The 21,793-nt window shown below is 38.2% G+C and overlaps 1 protein-coding gene across 1 annotated transcript; it reads right to left on the bottom strand.

Moving 5' to 3' along the window:
• Window positions 1-1,284: 1,284 nt before the first annotated feature.
• LOC124126316 (V-type proton ATPase subunit E-like) lies at window positions 1,285-21,097 on the bottom strand. The gene is made up of 9 exons (XM_046489714.2): window positions 20,951-21,097; window positions 13,012-13,077; window positions 12,634-12,743; window positions 6,832-6,898; window positions 6,456-6,545; window positions 6,220-6,288; window positions 5,668-5,765; window positions 4,218-4,302; window positions 1,285-3,549 (listed from the first exon to the last, which is right to left on the bottom strand). The coding sequence occupies exons 1-9, from the start codon at window positions 20,981-20,983 to the stop codon at window positions 3,487-3,489; spliced, it is 681 nt and encodes a 226-aa protein (XP_046345670.1). The 5' UTR covers window positions 20,984-21,097; the 3' UTR covers window positions 1,285-3,486.
• Between the last annotated feature and the right edge of the window lie 696 nt (window positions 21,098-21,793).

Genomic DNA, 21,793 nt, shown 5'->3' with positions numbered 1-21,793 from the left:
ATCTATATTACAAATATGGAGCTTCATGAATGTATTGTGCTAGGTTACGAGCTGTGACAAAGATTTTCATGCATAATTTTTTGCATTAAAAATCGTGTCCCGAGAATTCGAGGCCACGAAAGCCGAGATGTCAGTTGATTTACACGATCGCACGAAAAGATGGAAATAATAACTTCGCTGTAAGTTTGACAACTCTTAGATATATCTTTGTTCATTTTATTTATGACTTTGTATACTATATTTAAAGAATTGTTTGAAACGTCTTTATTTTGCTCTTTGACATGTTCGATGTGGACCCGTTGTCGAAGTGTGTGTCCGAGAATTTTATTTTGCAATACATTGCGGGAAATAGATCTAGTGAATAACTTTTTAATCTATCGATAAAAAATGATAAATTGAAATGGAATACGTATTTCAGACATTGCGAAATGTGATAGATTTAATACATGAATAATATGACAGGTATGTATATAAAACTATACTATTTTGACGTGACTACGGCTTGGTCGGTTTACCGGCCTACGGTGTCTGGGGACTCATGCTTCTTTGTTGGTTTACCGGCCTACGGTGTTGAAAGAGTTAAAAACTTACAACACATTTAAAACGTATCTGTGATAGAACTAAAAGTTTATTTAAAAAAACGTATCGTGAAAAATCGAGATACAGCACCTCACAAATCGCGCACCGTATCGTATGGAGTGAATCGCGATGCATCGGTGTCCCGGGATATCGTTTCAGCCCTATTGACTTGGTTGATGAATGTCAACAGAATCAAGGAATACAACAGAATCAAATGTGTAACAGTCTTAAGATGGATTGGGCAAAACCTTTGCTAGAATTGCCTTCTACCAGGGATGGATTCATCTATGATTCCACACTACGTTCCAATGGCAGACAAATTTGGTAAAATCATAATCATGTTTTCCTAATTTTAGAGTGAGTGGGTGAGTTGGGTTTAACGCTGCTTTTAACAGTATTCCAGTTATATGTCAGCTTAATGTGGGAGGAAAGCCCGAAGTGAAGCAACCCATGCTTGCCTTAAAGGCGACTATGCTTGTCGTTAGAGGCGACTAATGGGATCCGGTGGTCAGGCTCGCTGACATGGTTGATGAATGTCATCGTATCCAAGATGCATGGATAGATTCTGATGATGTCAATCACTGGACTGTCTGGTCCAGACTCTATTATCTACAGACTGCCATCACATAGCTGGAATATTGCTGAGTGCAGAATTAAACAACAAACAAACAATGTTATATTTCAGCAACAACACAAACAAGGAACTTCCTGAAATGCTTTATTTCCAAGGTCTACAGCTTCTCCATAGTATCAGTCTTCTCTACATACTCAATATACAATGTAGCCTACCTCAGTGCTAGTCAACAAAAAAAGTCCCAGTGCCTAATAATACGTTGTCAATAACGTAGACCCATGCCCAACTCCGATCACAGCCAATATGATGAGGCCCTTGCAACCAATGGTGCAAGCCACGACGCCAGTACTCACAATACAACAACCATAGGAAAATGTCTGCACCTGCATCAACACATGGCAGGTGCTCTGAACTGCATAAACAGTGAAACAGTGTTCTACTTCTCTACTTACAGATACAACAGTGGACATTCTCAGACAGTCCTACCGAGGGGGTTCAGGGAGAATTTAAATGATTTTCTAGTGGCTATCAAATTGGTGGAATTCCTCCCATGTTGAGAATGATTCCATCCTCAAATGGATGGAAGAGAGACGACCTGCCAAAACTTCTCAAGGAGGCTTGTCAATTAATATAACAGGGTCTTCAAACATGTCTTATTGTACTCTCATACATACCGAAGAAAATTCTGTGTTGTCTTCATTGCCAAATTTTTCCATGTCAAATTTAAAATGTTCTCTTAGTAAACATGTTTGGTCACTACAGATCCGCAAGATATGACGCAATTCTATTATGCTGGCACAAAGTAACCCCAAACCAAACGTCTCCACTGTCGTCCCAGTACCGACTCAGGAATAATGTGTTGCAAGGTGGCTGCACAGTTGGATAATGAAGGGAATGCCACTATCCTCCACAGACTGCCGGTGCCACGTACCGGTGCACATAGAAGGCAGTGTATAATCATGTTAAGTATATCATGGAAGAGTTTGATTAGCAATGACAGTGAAGTCTGTGGGGAGTGATGAGGTGTCTACACAGTTTAACAGTGATGGGGAAACAGGTTATAGATCTCCGATGTAATAACAATAACAAGTACTGCTTTTTACACAAGGAAATGTATCTGATAATCAATATCTTCGAACAAAATCAAACAATGCATCAAAATATATACATATAACACCTCAAAAGTGGAGAATGTTAGGCAGTCTAAATACATTTTAATGAAATTATTAATATGGAATTCCTCCTAGAGCCATTCTGGACCCACAGAGTGAAAGTAAAGAGAAACTGTTATACTGGATACATAATTACTTCAATATTTTCTCAGAATAAAGCCAAAGTTCTGCAATCAAACCTCTTGTTAATATCATATTTCTGTAATATCATAGTTCCTTCACCACAATTTGAGACCTCCTGAACTTTATTTTCATCCATAAAGATATTTCTATTGTTTGTCATTTTTAAACAGGCATAACACATGGAAAACAACTAAATTGAGATACAATTGCTCGTTGCTCATATGAACAGAAAACACAAATGAATACTATATGAAATGACTTTTAAGGATTGTAATCAGATATCAAATATTTCAAACAATGTTTTAAGTGATCTGTGATCAACCTGAAAATGCTGATCATTTAATCGGTTATGTAAAGCACATCAACCTTATATAATGATTTTCATTTTGTAAACTTGAAACATTCATGAAAGTAAAAGTCATAAAATTATGACATAAAATCAAAATTTGAGGCCTATGAATAATGTATCAATTTCTCTTAAAACTAATGCACAGGAACACACATTGATAGCACTGCTTTTTTACCCCCCATGCCCTTATCCTTGCCAACTCACAGCCCATGCAGGTATTTTCAAATTTCAAAAAAACAAATATACAGGGAAAATATATATGTACACAGTATTCTGTTCCTTTTCGTATTTGGACATAAAAGATGAAATATCAGATAAATAGACATAAACATTCCACACTTCAATTCAAGCACCATTAATCAAACCTAGTATTTGGGGACTGTCTACTCACTCTGATAATAAACACGACATCCAAAACAAAATTCCCATTCATTCTTCATAAATCGATCTTAAAGAAAGACTAGAACAGTTTGACAGACAGAAAAAAGTCTGAGCACTGTGATTATGGATTTACATGTGTTCAAGGGGAGATAATTAACCTAAAGAAGGGAGATAATCCTTGCCATACCTGCTAACCCTGGATTATAACTAGTGCTTTAATCTATGGCTACATGTCATGTAGATTCGTAGTTTGTTCGCCATGTCACATGGAATGTTGATATGCTGAAGTGAGTGAAATGAGGCGGGGTTTAGTCCATAAAGCGACGGTTAGGGTTCTTCCCAAACAGGATCTCCCTCAGTTCAGGCAACATCTGAAATTGAGAATTCAAAATGCATGTTTTTATGTCAGGAGATACACAATTTAAATCTAGTCACGTTCTGAAACCCATATTTCAAGACATCAAGATGTTTATTGCACTTAAGGCCACACAACCAACAAGTAAAATCTCCAGAATCATATTGGGAATAGATAGCATCACAAACAAGCTGGAATACTGCTGACTAGGGTAAAGTAACATTCACTCCCTCGCTGAAAGAATAAGAACCGACATTAGGATACTAACACAATCAGCCAGGTGACTCACTGTAACCTCACCAAGATTATCTACTCTTGACAGTGAGTGGAGTGGAGTGGAGTGGAGTGGAGTGAGTGAGTGAACAAGCGTGAGTGAATCTGGTTTCAAACCGCTTTCAGCAATATTCCAGCAATATCACGGCGGGGGACACCAGAAATAGGCTTCGTGCATTTTACCCATGTCGGGAATCGAACCCGGGTCTTCGGCGTGACGAGCGAACGCTCTACGAATGACAGACACTGATAATAACTAATTATACTGGCCACCCTGTACCTAAGTTGTAATACACAGCCTGAACTCAAACACCATGGGAAATACAGCAAGCTGGCGGCCACAAGCAAAGGTGTTATTGGATAGATGCCACGTCCTGGGAAACAGTGTTATACACTATGCTGTTTACCAACCTGTTGACTCATGAGATCCAGTCGGCTGTCCAGTGTATTCTCCACCTTGAACTTGAACTGTGAAATAAGCTCCACCCCTCCAGCACTGAAACAGGAATTGGTTGGTTGATGCACAGGCAATGGTAGGAGTCAACTACAGCAGGGCTGGAAATATTTCTTAAACCCAACTTGTCCTGCAGGGCAAGCAGATATAGTGTCCCTTGCCCACTTATATATTATAAAGTTTTATGTTCTCAGGGTTTTTTCTACAATTTACTGTAATTAACCTTCGAGTTGAGGATATTTAGGGCAGACACAACAAAATAATTCAGTCACTGCCATCTATGTTTGTCTCCACCCATTAATGCAAACTCGCTCAACCATGCATCTTGCACCGTTCATTTTCGCTTTTACAGCCAAACTGTTCAGTGAATTTTGAAAAAAATCCTTTTTTCGGCCTGTTTGGTAATCCATGGATTCATGGATTTTTGGTCAACCCCGCAATTAAAAAGTTATCAGCCATTTCCCTCACAAAATCTTTCACTTTTGCTTTGACATTTTAGTGTCAGTAACAAGTCACTTACAACAAAAATAATAAACATAATTACCTCCCTTTAAAAACTAGTCTCGAGACCTGTGCACAAGGCACTTTTTGTTTATTTCTTCAACAGACAGTTGCCATGTATGCCATCTACTGTAAATCTTGAAATTAATGTGAGTGTGAATTGAATGCAAAAAATGTGAGTGGTCTTTGCTCGCACCAATTAACTTCGCATTTATATCTTCAAATGACTATCAACAATGAGACTGCCTCACCGCCCACTTTTGAGAGCGGAAATACCAACTTGAATAAAAACACAAACACGGTTTATTGAGCAGCAGTTGTGACAAGTATATAACAATGTCATTGAAAGAATAGGAATTACACAATGGGCGTCCGGCAAGTTATCACTGCTGGGGTCAAAGAGTTCTACCCACTCGTGTCAAGCTTGTTGGCACCTTCTCTTTAAGGTAAGGAGATGTGTCATTCCACTGGGGAACGGGTGTGGGGAGTCGCATTGATATTTAGTCGCAATTTTGGCTATGGGTCAGCAGTCGTATTAATTGGTAGACGCATTAATTTCCAGATTTACAGTATTTATGATAAGTGGCATGTATTTTGTTATTATTAGTAAGAATGTACAAGATGTTATCTGTTATCTCTATTTTTTTTGTCTTTGCTTTGTTGAATGCAGCATTCAGCAATATTCCAGCTATATGACCATGGCCTGTAACAATTCTAGTCTTGACCAGTGATTGATATTGTGTAACAATGATCCATGCCGTTGGGTTACGATGACACACAATCAACCAAGTCACCAAGCCTGACCACCTGATGCAGTAGGGCGCCTCTTAGGCACCTCTAGGTTGGTGGGAACTGATTCTAACCAGGAATTCCCAGAGAGTTTATTACCGTGAAGCCAGTACTCACATGTCTGATGGCAGGTAATTGTCCGTGTCGACTGTCACCTTCGTGTCCCTGCCTTTTGTAGCTGTCTTGTAGCTGTTGACTGCACCGGGGATGGCAGCCTTAACACACAGAACACAAATTCTAGATGTCATCAAATCAACATTCTTGGGGATTAACATTTTAGAGTGAGTGAATGAGTACGCCGCTTTTAGCAATATTCCAGCAATATCACGGCACCAGAAATGGGCTTCACACCTTGTACCCATGTCGGGAATCGAACCCGGGTCTTCGGCGTGACGAACTAACGCTTTAACCTCTAGGCTACCCGACCACCCCTAACATTTTAGAGAAACATCATGCACTTAAGTCTGCCTTAAAACATGCTAAATGTTCTCACAAAAAGTAAATTTGGGAACCTTTTCTCCACATACAAATAAATTCTTTTAACATGTAACATGTGGTACAAAAACACAAACTGCAGCTATCGAAGCGTGATAAGACCAAAGCAAAGACCTTAATTTTTTATTATGTCATTCACACAAGCATGGGATCAAAGCACTGAACAAAAGTTACCTGGACGACGTCGCGGTCCACCTCCCTACATCTGATGGTGACGTTGGTCTCCAGGAGCTGGAAGAGGCCCTGAAACACACCCACCACATCAGTTCCACATCACAGCCGGAGACACCATGGTCAAATTCCACAAGTCATATAAAATATCATGTAGTCTGGGATTCACACATTCAAATAAGTTATCCTAGATTGTAGCACTAAGCTACAACACCTGAACTATTCCATGTACAACCCACCTGAGAGATGAGCCCCTCCAACACCTTCTGGTACTTGGCCTTGTCTTCAGTCACACGCCCCAGTCGCTTTGAGCACTCCTCCAGCACAGACTGAAACAACAATAGGTACTTGACCAGATGATGCAACATATGGCCTATTGAGTGAGTTGGGCTTAACATGCTTAAGGACACTGTGAGCAACATTTCAGTCATATCACAGCCTGTCAGCTCAAAGCCCAAAGCCCAAAGCTCAAAGAATTTTAAGTTTGTGAGTCACATGAACATGATTCATAATAATCAAGTTTAATCAAGATTAATACCCTTGATCAGCGGATACTGGCATGACAAAGGGACATAACTCTGCACAGCGAGCTGTCTAATGTTCCCTACTGCTCACCTTGATGTGGTCCTCCCGGGCCTTCAGCACCCTCAGTCTGGCCTGGTTCAACAAGTTGGACATCTGACTGTTGACAGAGAACATCGCTACATGTAACTTGGTCCACTTCAGGGATGCTACAGAGCTTCAACATTTACAAGTCCTTAAAGTGATAGCACATAATAATGCCCCCTTTAAAGCTCTGCACGCTAACGTCGAACCCATTCGACAGAGGTGTCCATCCCCGTGCATCTGATGTCGAACCCATTCGACAGGCGAATAGCATAACAACACCCCAAAATAAAACTCGCCATATCTATTTACCAAGAAGGCTTTGCGTAACATTTAAATTACGTATGACATGCATAAATCCTCAGCTTGCTCAATATCAAAACGTTCAGTCATTTATTTACCTCAAAAAGAAAATATCGCGAGTTAAAAATGTTTCGGCCAAACTTCTCGGCACACAACTACCAGAAACGGCCATTGTTGACTTTTGGCACTTCACGTTGAGCGGCATGCAGTCCGATATTTTCTTTATAATTTCATCATTTTTCCTATTCGATCATAATTTTTTGTTTGCTGGCGAAAGGAAAACACTTATGTTCCTTAATTTCTAAAAATTAGCAACTTTCGGTGTAACTAATTGTAAACAAAAACAATCTGAATCGTAACATCATCGATTGGATGAAACTTGTACTATCATGGCAACGGCGGTAAACAAACAACTCCACATGCATAGTTATCCCGTTAGACTATTACAATCATTTTGTTACATCTAACTTAATTTTCTAGAATTATTGACACGTATGTATAAATCTTTGTAAAAAGAATTTCATTTTTAAAGAGTTTGGAAATGATTTCGTTTGATAAACTTTCCGACACATTGACAAGCCGAAAAACAGCTGACAAACGTCAGTGATACGTTTGGGCGTGGCCTAACTCGCGATTTGTTGAGTTGAACAAAGTCAACAAACACTGCGAAAAATGACAAATATTGGATGATACGCAAAATCTGAACTGATATACATTCTAGGTAAACCATTCAATAGCAAAATAATGCATTTTATGAGAAATAATCAAAATACTTGCAATTTTAGCTATGATTTCTGAAACCGGAAGCACGTACCGCATGTGACACATGGAAGCAAAATATGCAAAAGTTGGTAAGCTATCATAAAGAAATTCCGAAATAGATTCAAATTCAAAAGAAAATACATAATTTACTATTTTTCGTCAACTCTTTACTATTTATTGATCTGGAGAGCAGTCTTTACTCCTATTTGTTTCATATTTCTTCGTGATTGTCGCCATCAAATGTGCAAGTCTAAATCCGAAACCGTAATGGATTTCACGCTCGATGATATTAATTTTAAAATATTTTCTAAAAACGAACGCAACGGAGAGCGATACAACGTATTGATATGCCATAATAATAACATAATATTGTTATAGGTCTAACATTACAAAAAGAACAATTTAAATATTAAAGATGTTGTTGAAAACTTTCTGAGAACCTCCCGTCCTCTGAACCGATAAAATTTTGGTACACAACGAGGTAGGCTAGTGTAAATATATATAGATTCTAGGCTCCTATATATGTGATTTTGTACCCAAAACAAATTAAATTGTACCCAAAATACTTTGTGAATTTGTACCTAAGAAAATAAGAAAATAGATCTATAATTATATTTATGTTTTCATGTAGATGAACAGAACACACAATAAAATATTTCATCAAGTTCCAAATATGATTATGACTGTGATCCTTGAAATTGATTGTTTGGTTTTGAGAGAAAATTGACGTCTTGTCACTGAAGGAGAGGCCAGTTAAGTTGGTTAAACCTAAGTTAGAATGAATTGTTTTGATAGGAAAGTGATATGTTAAGTTTAAGACACCAAATTAATGTATATCTTTGAAATAATTCTAGGTTGATCTACAAAATCACATACCCATTTGGGTAACAAATTACTAGAAATTTTGGGTACAAAAGTCACCACTGTACATTTCAACTGATTTTCGTGAATCAATGGGATAAAAAAATTTCGTCTGAATGATTCCTTTTCTCATTTTTTAAGACAAGAATTTGTTTTACATAACAAAACAGGCAGATCTACACAGATCACGTTTAGTCCTAAAAATGTTTAAAATATGGACACCTCAGAAATGAGGGCTTATAAGGTTATAATTCTACCTAACTTGTCACATGGTTTGACTTAGATCTAGGTCTACCTAAGAAAAGTCCTTATGAAAATCTGTTTTTATTTTTTTTATGACACTGACATTTCTGGCACTTAGACAAAGACTATTCAAGGAAAGACAGATATGTTTTTGAATGAAAATATGACTTTCCTTTATAATTCTTTTTTCATGATGACAGGGGAACTTTTATACACACCAGCTGAGGAAGTTGTGATACTGTGATTGCATACAAAGAAAAAACAGGTTGGAAGCAGTACCTGTATGTATAAAATAGACCACATAAGATGAACAAAAGTAATGGATTGGCTGACTGGAAAAAATACATCTGGCAAGGGTAAACATGTACACAGGCATGTTTCTTTTCATTCCAACCAGAAGACTGAGATAGCATTTTCTAAGAAACCTGTGGCAAACTTACCAGCTCATGTGCCACCATGGTTCTTGTGATTAAACAAACAAAAATGTCATGTACTGTTACAAGTACTGTTACTGTAATTAAATTAAATTAATTCCTATTAAATTTTATTTTAGAATTGTTTTACTTGGAAACAAACCACATAATGCACAAGATTAATGTCCATATGAGTTTAGTATGTATATGTTAAGGATCTGATTTATTCATTATTCATGGAATACTAAAATTAAAATGATGACATCAGAGAGTTACTTATTCACATAGTTGATTTTCAGAGTGCAAGATAATAATTGTTGAATAAATATGTTTAAACTAAAGATAATAATTGAAGTTTGATCAGTTACACTGTGCTGATGCAAAGACTAATATTTACTGTCCCCACACACCATCATTGTGGGAAAAATAACTATTAAATATAACTTAAAATTTTAAAACCTGTAAACAGCTGTAAATAATTAAACAATTACAAATCTATCATCAATACGCCATCATGGTGGTCTTCATATTTTTGGAATAAATTTAGAAATCCTTCGTGTAACTGTTCTAAAATCATGCTAGAATCTATGAATGTATTCCCGAAAGGAAAGCTATCCTAAATGTAATGTGGAACTAACACCGAAAATATGTACGTAGCATTTTATTGCTTATATATACCCTATCATATTCAGCAACGCGGGGATGTTATTTTGAAACACGTTTTGTCAAGCCCATTTTCGCGCACCTGTTGAAGAGGGTGATCTTGCTGATCGACGATATCCATAGACGTATTACGTGGGATACACTTGTTGTAGTGAAACTTATCAGCGTTTACATCGCAGAAATATGAATCATGTCCCATTTATATTCACAACATTGAATGGTGATTCTTAAATATCAACAGAAGTTCAAATAAAAGATACCGAGAAACTTGCATGTGGCATGTTGATTTATCGTCTACCGTTTCCGGGTCACGGGAGTATGCAAGGTCAAACGGATTAACTAATACGCGAATTATATCGTCAAAGTCACATTTTTATTTCATGTTAGTGGCGATTACTGATACTGTGTATCGACTTATGTTTTTGCTGTATGTGATTGGCGAACTATTTCAAAATTTACTGTAATTGTTTTGTTTCGAAAGCTTATCAGCAGACTACCCCTGTCTGTGACATCACATCCGGTGACCTATGCACTTATTGAAATAGTGCTGTCAGAATTCACGATCTTTATTTTCATTTTTCTCTCGTCATATTTATTGGAATATGACGAATAAAACATTCTTCGATTGAGAAGATCGTCAACTTTCGCCAAGTTATATTTTTAAAGGCAATGTAAACTTTGTTGATGTTAAAATAGCAATAAGTTATGCGGAGGTCGAGCGAAGCGCGCCATGTTTGATTTTAGGACGTCTGCTAGCATCATGACACGGGTTGTTTATTTTTGTATATCGTAAATATTCAACCAAAACGCTTGAAATTAGGATTAGTGAATATTTATAAGTCATTAATTGTTTCCTGCAAATTTTATAACATGACACGTCAGATTAACCCGAATATTCGTATTTCTGCAACCGACATGATGACCTCGAAAATTAAGTTATTTTTATGTTTAACGTTTAGATAATAAATTCACTGAAATGGTTCCTAATTTACCATCGCGCTGTTATTTGCTGATAAAAAAAACCCGAATTTTTACTCAATTAAAATTAAGATATCGGAGATATGATTATTGAAATCAATTTGCACAAATGTTACGATATTAAAAGGTTCCTAGCATGAAATGCAAACCACCTTCAATAACGCAATTCAGGTAAGTTCAAGAAAATTTACAAATTTTGTGTTCGCTTTGGTCTTAACATTGGTATGATTGAAAACATCAGGATATTTTTATATAGTACTGTGTAGTTTTCTATCAGGAATAAATGTGCAAAATATTTCTTCAATTGCCCCTTGTTTAATGAGGCACCGACTGTTTGAAATCACCCACCCTCTTTAGAGCGCCTTATGCTAAAATTAATCCAGCAGGCAGGGGTAAGAAGTGTGAAAATAATTCAGCAGGCTAAAGGTTAAAGGCCTGACATCCTACTTGCTCTTAGGGCCCATTTAGCATCGTACAACCAATTCTCACCACCAATGTACAGCATCTTCCCACTGCATTTACATCACACATTCATGTGTTTTTGTCTTGTGCAGTTCTTGCTTCTTCCTCTGATAAAGCACAATCTCTCCAACCTTCCAACACCCTCTTCCCAGACCACTGCACCAAACCCTACCCTAACTCATCCAAACCACTGTCATCGCCCCTCTCTCTTACCCTCCCAAACCCTACCCCAACACTCATCCAAACCACTGTAATCGCCCCTCTCTCTTACCCTCCCAAACCCTACCCCAACTCATCCAAACCACTGTCATCGCCCCTATCTCTTACCCTCCCAAACCCTACCCCAACTCATCAAAACCACTGTCATCGCCCCTCTCTCTTACCCTCCCAAACCCTACCCCAACTCATCAAAACCACTGTCATCGCCCCTCTCTCTTACCCTCCCAAACCCTACCCTAACTCATCCAAACCACAGTCATCGCCCCTCTCTCTTACCCTCCCAAACCCTACCCCAACTCATCCAAACCACTGTCATCGCCCCTCTCTCTTACCCTCCCAAACCCTACCCTAACTCATCCAAACCACTGTCATCGCCCCTCTCTCTTACCCTCCCAAACCCTACCCCAACTCATCCAAACCACTGTCATCGCCCCTCTCTCTTACCCTCCCAAACCCTACCCCAACTCATCCAAACCACTGTCATCGCCCCTCTCTCTTACCCTCCCAAACACTTTCCTTATTCTTCCAACACATCTCCCCAGGACACTTCTTAAAAACACTATCAGCCAATCAAAACTCCTTTCCCCAACCCTCCCACTCATTCTCTTCACCCTCCAACACCCTCTCCCCACCCCACCCCTCCAACACCCTCTCCCCACCCCACCCCTCCAACACCTTCTCCCCACACCTCCAACACCTTCTCCCCACCCCTTCCCAACACCTTCTCCCCACCCCTTCCCAACACCCTCTCCCCACCCCACCCCTCCAACACCTTCTCCCCACCCCTCCAACACCTTCTCCCCACCCCTTCTCCCCACCCCTTCCCAACACCCTCTCCCTGCCTTCTCCCCACCCCTCCAACACACTCTCCCCACCCCAACACACTCTCCCCACCCCCACCACTCACATCTTCTTGTGCAGTTCCACCTGCTTCTCCTTCCTCTCGTACAGCTCCATGATCTTGACGCGCTGCTGCTGCACCAGACGACCCTTCTCTATGTTGAACTCTTCTTCAGCCTACAATCAACATAGCATCATCCATTACCAAACAAGTCAACTGATCCCTCCCTTAATCAAAACTGGCAAAAACCCAAAACCTTTTGTCAGTGTAACTCATGTCAACATGGTCAAAGGGACAAAATCCATAGTAAACTGGAATTATACCATAAACTTGAACTTTTGCCTAAAACATATTTGCCAATCTTTGAATGTCGTACAACTGGTATTCAAAAACTTTTGGAATTACTACAACAGCAGTGTTACCATGGTTACTCCCGCAACTCACCTTGGCGTCGATCTCGTCGGCCTTCTCATTGGCCTCCTGCTCTATGAAGGCCATCATGTGTTTGATCTGAAATACAACATGAATCATCATGAATAATCATGAATAATCATGAATAATCAGGCAAATACCAGGATATATTTATCCTGTAAAATAGTTCCCAGTTTAAAGCGTTAGAAATTGGCACTAGTCCTGTAGTCCTTACCCAACTGCCCAATAGTAAGGTATCCTAAGGACTAGTAGAAATTGGCCCATTTTAAGGGACAAAAACTGTTAGTTTCTAACCCTGGTTTACAAATAATGTCCTTCTTCCACTCAGCCGCGGCTGCAGCACATTACTTAGTTTGAAACACATTGTATCTGGGATAGTAAGGTCCAGGGCCCCATTCCACAAAGCAATCTTAGCGCTAAGATGATCGTTACTTTCATACCTTTACATAAGATCGCTTTGTGGAACGTGGCCTTGATACACAATATAGACAGTAAACTCACCAGGAACAAATTAAGTAATCATGGTTAAGTTGTGTCAATAATAGGGCAGGCTATTGATACAGATCATAGCGATTGATAATCGTTAACTAAATATCGATCAATTATCAGAGAAGTATCTTTGACTAAATACGCAAAAAAAATCCTAAAGAATTCAACATATTTCACTCCAATGGTGAGTGGTGGCCCATTTATGCAGGGATAACTTAATGAGTGAGTGAGTTGGGTTTAACGCCGCTTTTAACAGTATTCCAGTCATATCACAGCGTGTCAGCTTAATGGGGGAGGAAAGCCCGAAGTGATGCAGGTCTCAGACGTTTACCACTTCGGTGAAACCCATGAGCATGGGTATGGTGCTGACAAACCTAGAAACATAATCGGGGAGAACCGGGATTCGAACCTTCAATCATAGGTTTCTGTTGTGCCCAAGGGACGCAACTCAGTAACTATGGTAACTACTTACTGCCAAATCTGCAGGGAATATCACCATTAAGCTAGTTCATACATAATCTTATTCTGTATATTCCGTAACAGAGCCGTCACCAAATCATCATGGCTTCACAGAGTATTATTCCAATTTACGATAGTTACCGTATTCGACGTAATAAGCATCCAGGGCACTCTCAAAATTAAAAATAGGGGGCTCTTATTAGAATATTATTTTTGTGAAAAAAAAGAGTTGAAAGATAAATTTCATGGTTTATGCTGACAGCCTGAAATATTTAAGTATGACATATATTTTTCCTGAATTTAATTGCCCATAATCAAGGGTGCATATAACACACGAGTGCGTATTATACAGGAATAAATGAGTCGTGTGTACATTGATCAATCGGAAGGGGTGCTAATTGGGATTTTTCACCAGCCAATATCTTAGCAAATGTCGCCGTGGGCGCTTATTAGAGTGGGGCGTTTATTACGTCGTATACGGTATTGTTTAAACCATGGCACAAAATGTAAGTGAGTGTGTGAGTTGGGTTTAACGCTTTTAACATTATTCCAGTTATATCACGGCGTGTCAGCTTAAAGTAGGAGGAAAGCCCGAAGTGATGCAGGTCTCAGACGTTTACCACTTCGGTGAAACCCACGAGCACAGGTATGGTGCTGACAAACCTAGAAACATAATCGGGGCAAACCGGGATTCGAACCCACAATCATCAGATCATAGGTTTCTGGCGTGTCCAGATCACGGCGCCTTAGACGACTGGGCCACCCGTGCCCCCCACAAAATATAAGAAACATGTTGAACATTACCATGGTAACAGAAAGCATAGAGATGCCCTTACATGCCTTAAGTCCTATATTTCTAAAATGTAATCCTGTTACTTGTTATTAGAGCGTTTGCATGCTGCCTGGCCATAAAGACCAAGTAGCACTTGATCCTGGAATGGGCGATTTTGACACTTTGCTTGCTAGGATCATGTGACCCCCCAAAAAACTTTCATACTCACGTCAGTTTTAATAAGGGCAGAGTTTCTTTGTGTGAGTGAAAGCTGAGCTGACATACAAAATATAAGGGGTGAAACAGTACATCTGCGCACTGTGAGTTTTCATGCAACAATATCATGGATATGAGATGCAATACATTTTTTCCTGTATCGATACAATGCATTACACTTTGTAAAATTAATTCCGTATTACTCGTTTTATGGCCCCGCAGCATTTTTGTCAGTCAAACATCTTAAAATATGTTGTAATTTGCACGTCAACTTCATGACTAAAATAGCCGCTATGAACATGTGTCTACAGCTAGCTTTTCCTTTTGAACCTGCTCTGAAATATTTATACTCAAGACGTTCCATGCAATTTAACTTAAATATGTGTATTGTGATATGTATGTACCATGACCTATGTATCATGATACATGACCTTGCTGTATTGTTTCACCTCAACAAAATATCCATTATTATGTTCATGGTTAAAGTACTCTCAACTGGGGGAAATCTTTGTACAGTAATGGTGTCTTTTTAAAACTACAACAAAGGTCCCACCTTTATCCTTTATCCCCAACGCTACATTGCACACCAGATTCCTGACAAAATCCATTAGGAAAAACATGCTTTGTTCCTTGTGGTAAACTATCAACTGGTTGTTCTGGGCAAGACTGACGGACAACCTACCCTAGGTACCAGGCCTCAAAGTTGGGAAAGACACTGGTACAGGCCTACCAAAGAAAACTAGCAGAGAGAACCCGAACTATGGGATATGTACACACTTTTAATTAGAACTTTAAATAGAAATAGTCTCAAATTAAAAACAAGACACAATCCCAATAAAGTGTGCTTCATAATGATAAGAATGCGGTACATGTTCAATGGAGACTGCAAGAAACCGAGAGCATGCGCATTCAGTTTGTTGCTGTCTTTGTGATATACTGAGTTTGGCTCCATTGAAAATGTGCCAGGTTCTTATTATTCCAATGCACACTTTATGTAGATTGTGTCTTCATCGGAATTTGTATGTTCTACAAATTCCATATTTTAGTTGCTCTCTGCTGGTTTTCTCTGGTAGGCCTCCTGAGGTGATTATGGAGTGGAGCTGGCTAGACTTTCATTTTCATACAGTATTCTAGATTGGTGTTTGTTTCATAAGATACACAGGGATTTATCTAGATCTGCTCAGAGCTCGATATTCTGCCCCAAGTCTGTAGCAAATGATAGTAAACATTCACAATCTGAACTAAAAAATTCTCAATATCTCAGAATTTTTAAAAATAAGGTACCAAATATAATCAAATTTTTAAAAATATCATGATTTTTTCCAAGTCGTTTGCCAAGGGCACTTAATTTGGAATCCTAGATAGATCCCTGATACATGTATTCCACAGTCATGGTGCAGGGCTAGTTTTAAGAAGATGATTTTCATATTTATCACAAATTTCATTTTTTTAAGAAAATCAACAACAACAATGTTTTGATTCTAACCATGCTAACCCCAAGAACAAATCTGAGTTCTATTATGGTGCTAGACATCCTCAAAAAGTTTGAGGCTCACCCCTTCAACCGTTTGGGACAGGAAGTCGAAAGCTGGTGAGGAAAAAAATGTTTTGAGAACAAAATTGCTTATTAACTATCACAACCAAGGTTACAAGAACTAAACATCCCTAATTGTGGTGTGTGTTCATTGAGAATCCTCATCTGCCCAAGTGTAACATGTCTGAGACCCAGTGTTCATCAAGTGGGTCTATATAAACAGCTTATCTATATAGCCCTCCAGGCTTAAATTCCTGGGTTGTCAGCTTTCATCTATCACTGCAAGGTCCTCTACTTCCTCCACTGACCTCAGCACTATCACCTTCACCTTACATTCAATTTGCAATTAACAAAACATGTTAGGGCGTGTGTGTATTTAATTCCATAAAGAACCACCAATCATATTTGATTTAATAAGCGCCCAGGTGCTCTCAAAATTAGACATAAATACTGCCCATGTGCTCTCAAAATTAGACGTAATAAGCATCCAGGTGCTCTCAAAATTAGACCTAATAAGCATGATAAGCGTTCAGACGCTCTCAAAATAAGACGTAATAAGCCTCCAGGTGCTCTCAAAATTAGACCTAATAAGCATCCAGGTGCTCTCATAATTAGACCTAATAAGCGTTCAGACGCTCTCAAAATTGGACGTAATAAGCATCCAGGTGCTCTCAAAATTAGACATAATAACTGCCCATGTGCTCACAAAATTAGACGTAATAAGCATCCAGGTGCTCTCAAAATTAGACCTAAAATGCATTCAGGCGCTCTCAAAATTAGACATAATAACCCTCAAGCCGCTCTCAAAATTAGATGTTATAAGCATCCAGACGCCCTCAAAATTAGAAATAGGGGGTGCCTATTAGAAAATAATTGGTAAAAAAACCAAAAACAGAATTGATAGATCGTAAATTTCATGGTATGGTGAATGCAGAAAACGATCTGTCTCCGTATTGTACCACTTTAGATATATACTTCTCTTACAAACAATACTACATCAGTGTTGGCTGAAGAGCGCGTTTTTGCATCTTGGACGCACAAAAATGAGTTTGAACGCACCTGCGTAACATGTGTGGGTCTCGTGGACGCAGTGACTGGGGCGTTATTAATTTCATATCGAATTGGCACTGTTATCGTAAATCAAAGACGTACGTCTTTGCGTAAAGGTATTTGTTGCCAAACAAGACCGGGAAGCATGTTGATTAACACTTCCGTTTGCTAAACCAAACCAGTTTCATTATTCTCTCCCTGTTTGTGACAAATACCCAAACCGGTTTCTTGACCTATATCTATTTTCGGTTTTGTATGTATTAATGTTTGGTATGGTCCGTAGCTTTGCTTCAGCCAATCAGGTGCCGCATATTAAGCAGGTCGGATATAGTCGTAATTCATTTAGCTTGATTGACACAAGGTCGGGATATTTTCGACCAAACTAAAAATAGCCCGGCACATGAAGGGTATACTTCAGAACGTGGTAACAGTGACCCGCGAAATCGAGCGACCGTGTAGGATGGTACGCTATGTTATCGCAGTAGATTGAAATGGGGCACGCTTATAACCTTATTAAATATGTGATTCAAATATTTTTTGTTCATTGGATTGATCGATGCTGATTTTCTTTACCGAGTTTGGTAAACAAAGTTCCTGTGTGGGTTATATGGTTTACATCACGTCCTGTTTTGTATTTTACATACGACCGAGGTTTGATCAAGGAACTTCGTTTAAACAAATGGGTTCTTTTTCGTATCAATTTCGAATGGAGGTAGGGGTAATTCCACTTCAAAAACATCCCAGAAACTATCATAAAGAAGTTAACGTGTGTACAAGTAGCCGTGACATACCGCAACGAGTCCTGTATTCAATCATGCAATGAAATATATCGTGCTTAGATTTGCATAAGTAAACAGTCGACAGTTTGTGTGGATTTCGAGATTTATCGATACCGCCATACTGTATATGATAAAGAATAAATGCGGACACTTGAATGTAAGCATTGTTTTTATTTAGCGGACTCTGAATATTTAGTTATTCTACAACAGACTTATCAAGCTGATTATAATTCAATCTCTTGTGGGTTATATTAAGAATTGCAAAACACATTTTGACAGAACCGTTATTAGTGTAAATGACATGTTTTAACATTTATAGCACCTGAAACATGTTCATTGTTGACTAGATTTATGAAGGAAATGCTGGATCCTGAACATACTCTTACTTAAAAAAACTGTTTGATATCCCAATTATGTTATGACTCATTGATCATTGTCACAGTTACGACATGAACTCACTACTCAGTACAGTAGCATCAGAACAGCCATTGAACTTGACTGAATCCATAAACTTCAAATCATTGGAAGATCTAGATATAAACATTAACAAATGTCTGCCCCTATGACCCCTTACCAATGGCTGATCACCCGTGTACTGCCTTTTCATTTACAAAGTTAGATATTAACATGTATAGTTTTGTGTTAAAATATTCATTAGTATCAAATTTCCATTTTAAGAAATTGTTTGTCCCTTAATGTAAACCTCTTGGTCACGAGAGCAGGATGTGTCCTGATGTGAACCTTTCTCTCACTTTGCCTGTTTGTTGATATTTTGCAGTTGCGAAAAGATGTCTGATTTTTCACAACCACTGTATTCTGTTGTTTATGTTATATTATGATGCTACAAATTGGACCCCTCCATTTTTGTTTGGGACCCCTAATTTTATGCTGAAGGGGTCCAACTGACCCCAAGAAACTTTAAGCCAGAGCAGACACTGCTACATGCTTGCATGTATTAACTTACATAACGCAGATCCACATTAATGATGAGTAAAAAAGATTGGCAACGCCATTGTTCCAAACAGGAAGTACTGGCAATCAGCAGAAAAAGTTGAAAAATAAAAAAAACATATGCTTTGTGTTTGTGATTTTCAAGCACTAACCTTAAATGATGAAATATTTAAAGTTAATTAGCACTTCTTGTTTCAGCTACTCATTAGTAAAATATATATACAGTTTTATTAACATTCTTGAAGAAAATATAAGTACAAAAATCCTAAATATTACATCCAGTTTTTAATTAATCATTGTTTTCTATAAGTTACATTTCTTTGCATAACACTACTGCCACGGACAAATTTGCATATCATGTGACCGGACCACTCTCTTGTTTTTAAACAAACGCTGAAATCAGAACAGACTGTGTGCTTTACATATTCTTTTCCTTAATCATATAGATATGGTCCTAAAACTGCAGTTGTGAGGTGCACAACAATATATATTTTTACATCATAGAGACCACATCGCTACCTCTCGGTATGGCTTCAATGACTGCATGTGATGTAAACAAGGGAAAACTATGCAAATTGGAAATAGTTTTTCACATTTAGATTCATCAAAAATGAAACAGAAGAAAAATTATTGTTGTTGCTGCGAATAATTATGAGATGGTGCTATCGCATTATGTGGTAAATCTGGCCCTGTGAACACACGATTTCACTGAAATTAATGTAACCATTATTGATTGAAATTTTGAATAAAATTAATAAAATGGATTACAAACATTAGTCCAGCAATACAGTGAACATTTTAATAGTAAAACAACAGGGCTAACTTAATTGCATAATTCAACACGTTTTGATGATATTCTATTTACGAAGACTGATCATGACAGTCATATACTGACATGATACCAAAGAAAGGTCTGTGCATATTATACACGAGAGATATATTTAAAGAGGATATAAGTTTTGTGTACACTTATCAATTGGAGTCTGTGCTTATTGGGATTGTTCTCCAGCCAATATATTAGCGAATGTCCCTGTGGACGCTCAAAAGTCCCATACGGTAATTGTGCCAAATCTGATATAAACATAAAATAATTTTATATTAAATAAACTGTATCATTACACCTGTGTATAATCATGATAATGTTGATCATTTACTTTGTCTTGATACAATGGAAGTTGTTCAATTGAAAGTAGTAAGTTTTAATATCCTGTTTGTACGACATTGTACCATCTTATTTAGGAAAAAGCACTGACTTCACCCTAACTGTTTACTATGATGGCCTAATCCAGAATCTTTTTAAGCAACTGAGATGTTTGTGCCGTGTTTCATTCAATCATAAATGATCAACTAAGGCGTTCAATGTTGAAATCTTCCAACATCCAGATGTTGAGACGGTGTCACAATCAGGTGCTCGCTGCTCAGATCTATTCAGCTATTTTTACACATAGTCTTTTACTGATCAGAAGAGATACAGTTCCGGTTTGAAAGTGAGCACATGTAAGCATTTCATGTTAAAATCTCAAAGTCACCCCCACGGTCACGTCAATGACAAGAGTTCATGTTTCTGCACTCGTGACAGACAAATAATCGACATATTCGTTCGGCGAATTTGGAGATGAAACTATTTTGTCATCTGGTCACTGAATACCGCATCCAATCACAAAAGGACTAGTTTAGGGTTGATATCCATGTTCAACTAACCTGCTTCTGTACATCTGCGTCGCTCAACGCCATTTTGATGGTTCAAGTGAAGCAACAAAAATAAATAAATTTTCTGACACCGGCAGCCTCAGTCAGTCAACTTCTCTCCCGGAAATATAGCCGGTCGTGTGACTACACAAACTGATGACGAACCACGCAAATCAATGGATAGTACTTGCTAAAGAACTATTTAAAATATTAGTGCACGGTAAGGTGGCATCTGTCAGAGTTAATTTAAGAGAAAGACGTACGAATCAAAAGGGACGTCTTATAAAAATAAATATATGACGCAAGTTGTTGGTAATAATACAGTTTACCTATGAATTACACGAAATTACGAGAAAATAATGGAAGTAGCGAGAAAAACCTTGATTTCTTTAGAAAATAATTGAAATAACGAAAAAACATAATTACGAAATTACAATCGAAGTAAGGAGAAAAACCTAGAATTAAGCTACCAAAGTGGCACCAGTAGGCTTTCGTATGTTGACAATAGTTGTATCTGAATGTTATAGTGAATAAATTGTTGATTTTATCAACGTCGATTGCAATGATTGCGTGGTGACGGACCATGAAAAAAATAGTTTATGGTTTCTGGTGGTGATGAAAAATAAGTGATTAAAATAACAGCCCCAGTGTCAATCTCAACGTCTATTTTGATCATCGTCAACTACTTGACATTTTTATGATCTTGTCTTATAAATGAATTAGAAGATACATGACACAGGGTTGACTGAACTTAACTGAAGCTTTACATTTATTCACACAGATACAAGTCATATAGGCAGATAGTCCATAGTCAGAAAGAAATGCGAACATTTGCGACTTGAAGTGTAACCTGGG

Source organism: Haliotis rufescens, unplaced genomic scaffold (assembly GCF_023055435.1).
Source record: "Haliotis rufescens isolate VD_foot unplaced genomic scaffold, xgHalRufe1.0.p SCAF_5, whole genome shotgun sequence".
NCBI lineage: Eukaryota > Metazoa > Mollusca > Gastropoda > Lepetellida > Haliotidae > Haliotis > Haliotis rufescens.
Note: the sequence above shows the minus strand (reverse complement) of the source record. Positions and strands in the feature narration are given on the sequence as shown.

Excerpts from the sequence above, each read along its gene's own strand:
- LOC124126316 (XM_046489714.2), bottom strand. The coding sequence starts at position 20,983 with ATGGCGTTGAGCGACGCAGATGTACAGAAGCAG. Across the intron at positions 12,744-13,011 it reads CCGACGAGATCGACGCCAAG|GCTGAAGAAGAGTTCAACAT; the intron begins GTGAGTTGCGGG and ends TGTTGATTGTAG. Across the intron at positions 3,550-4,217 it reads TGGATCTCATGAGTCAACAG|ATGTTGCCTGAACTGAGGGA; the intron begins GTTGGTAAACAG and ends TCTCAATTTCAG.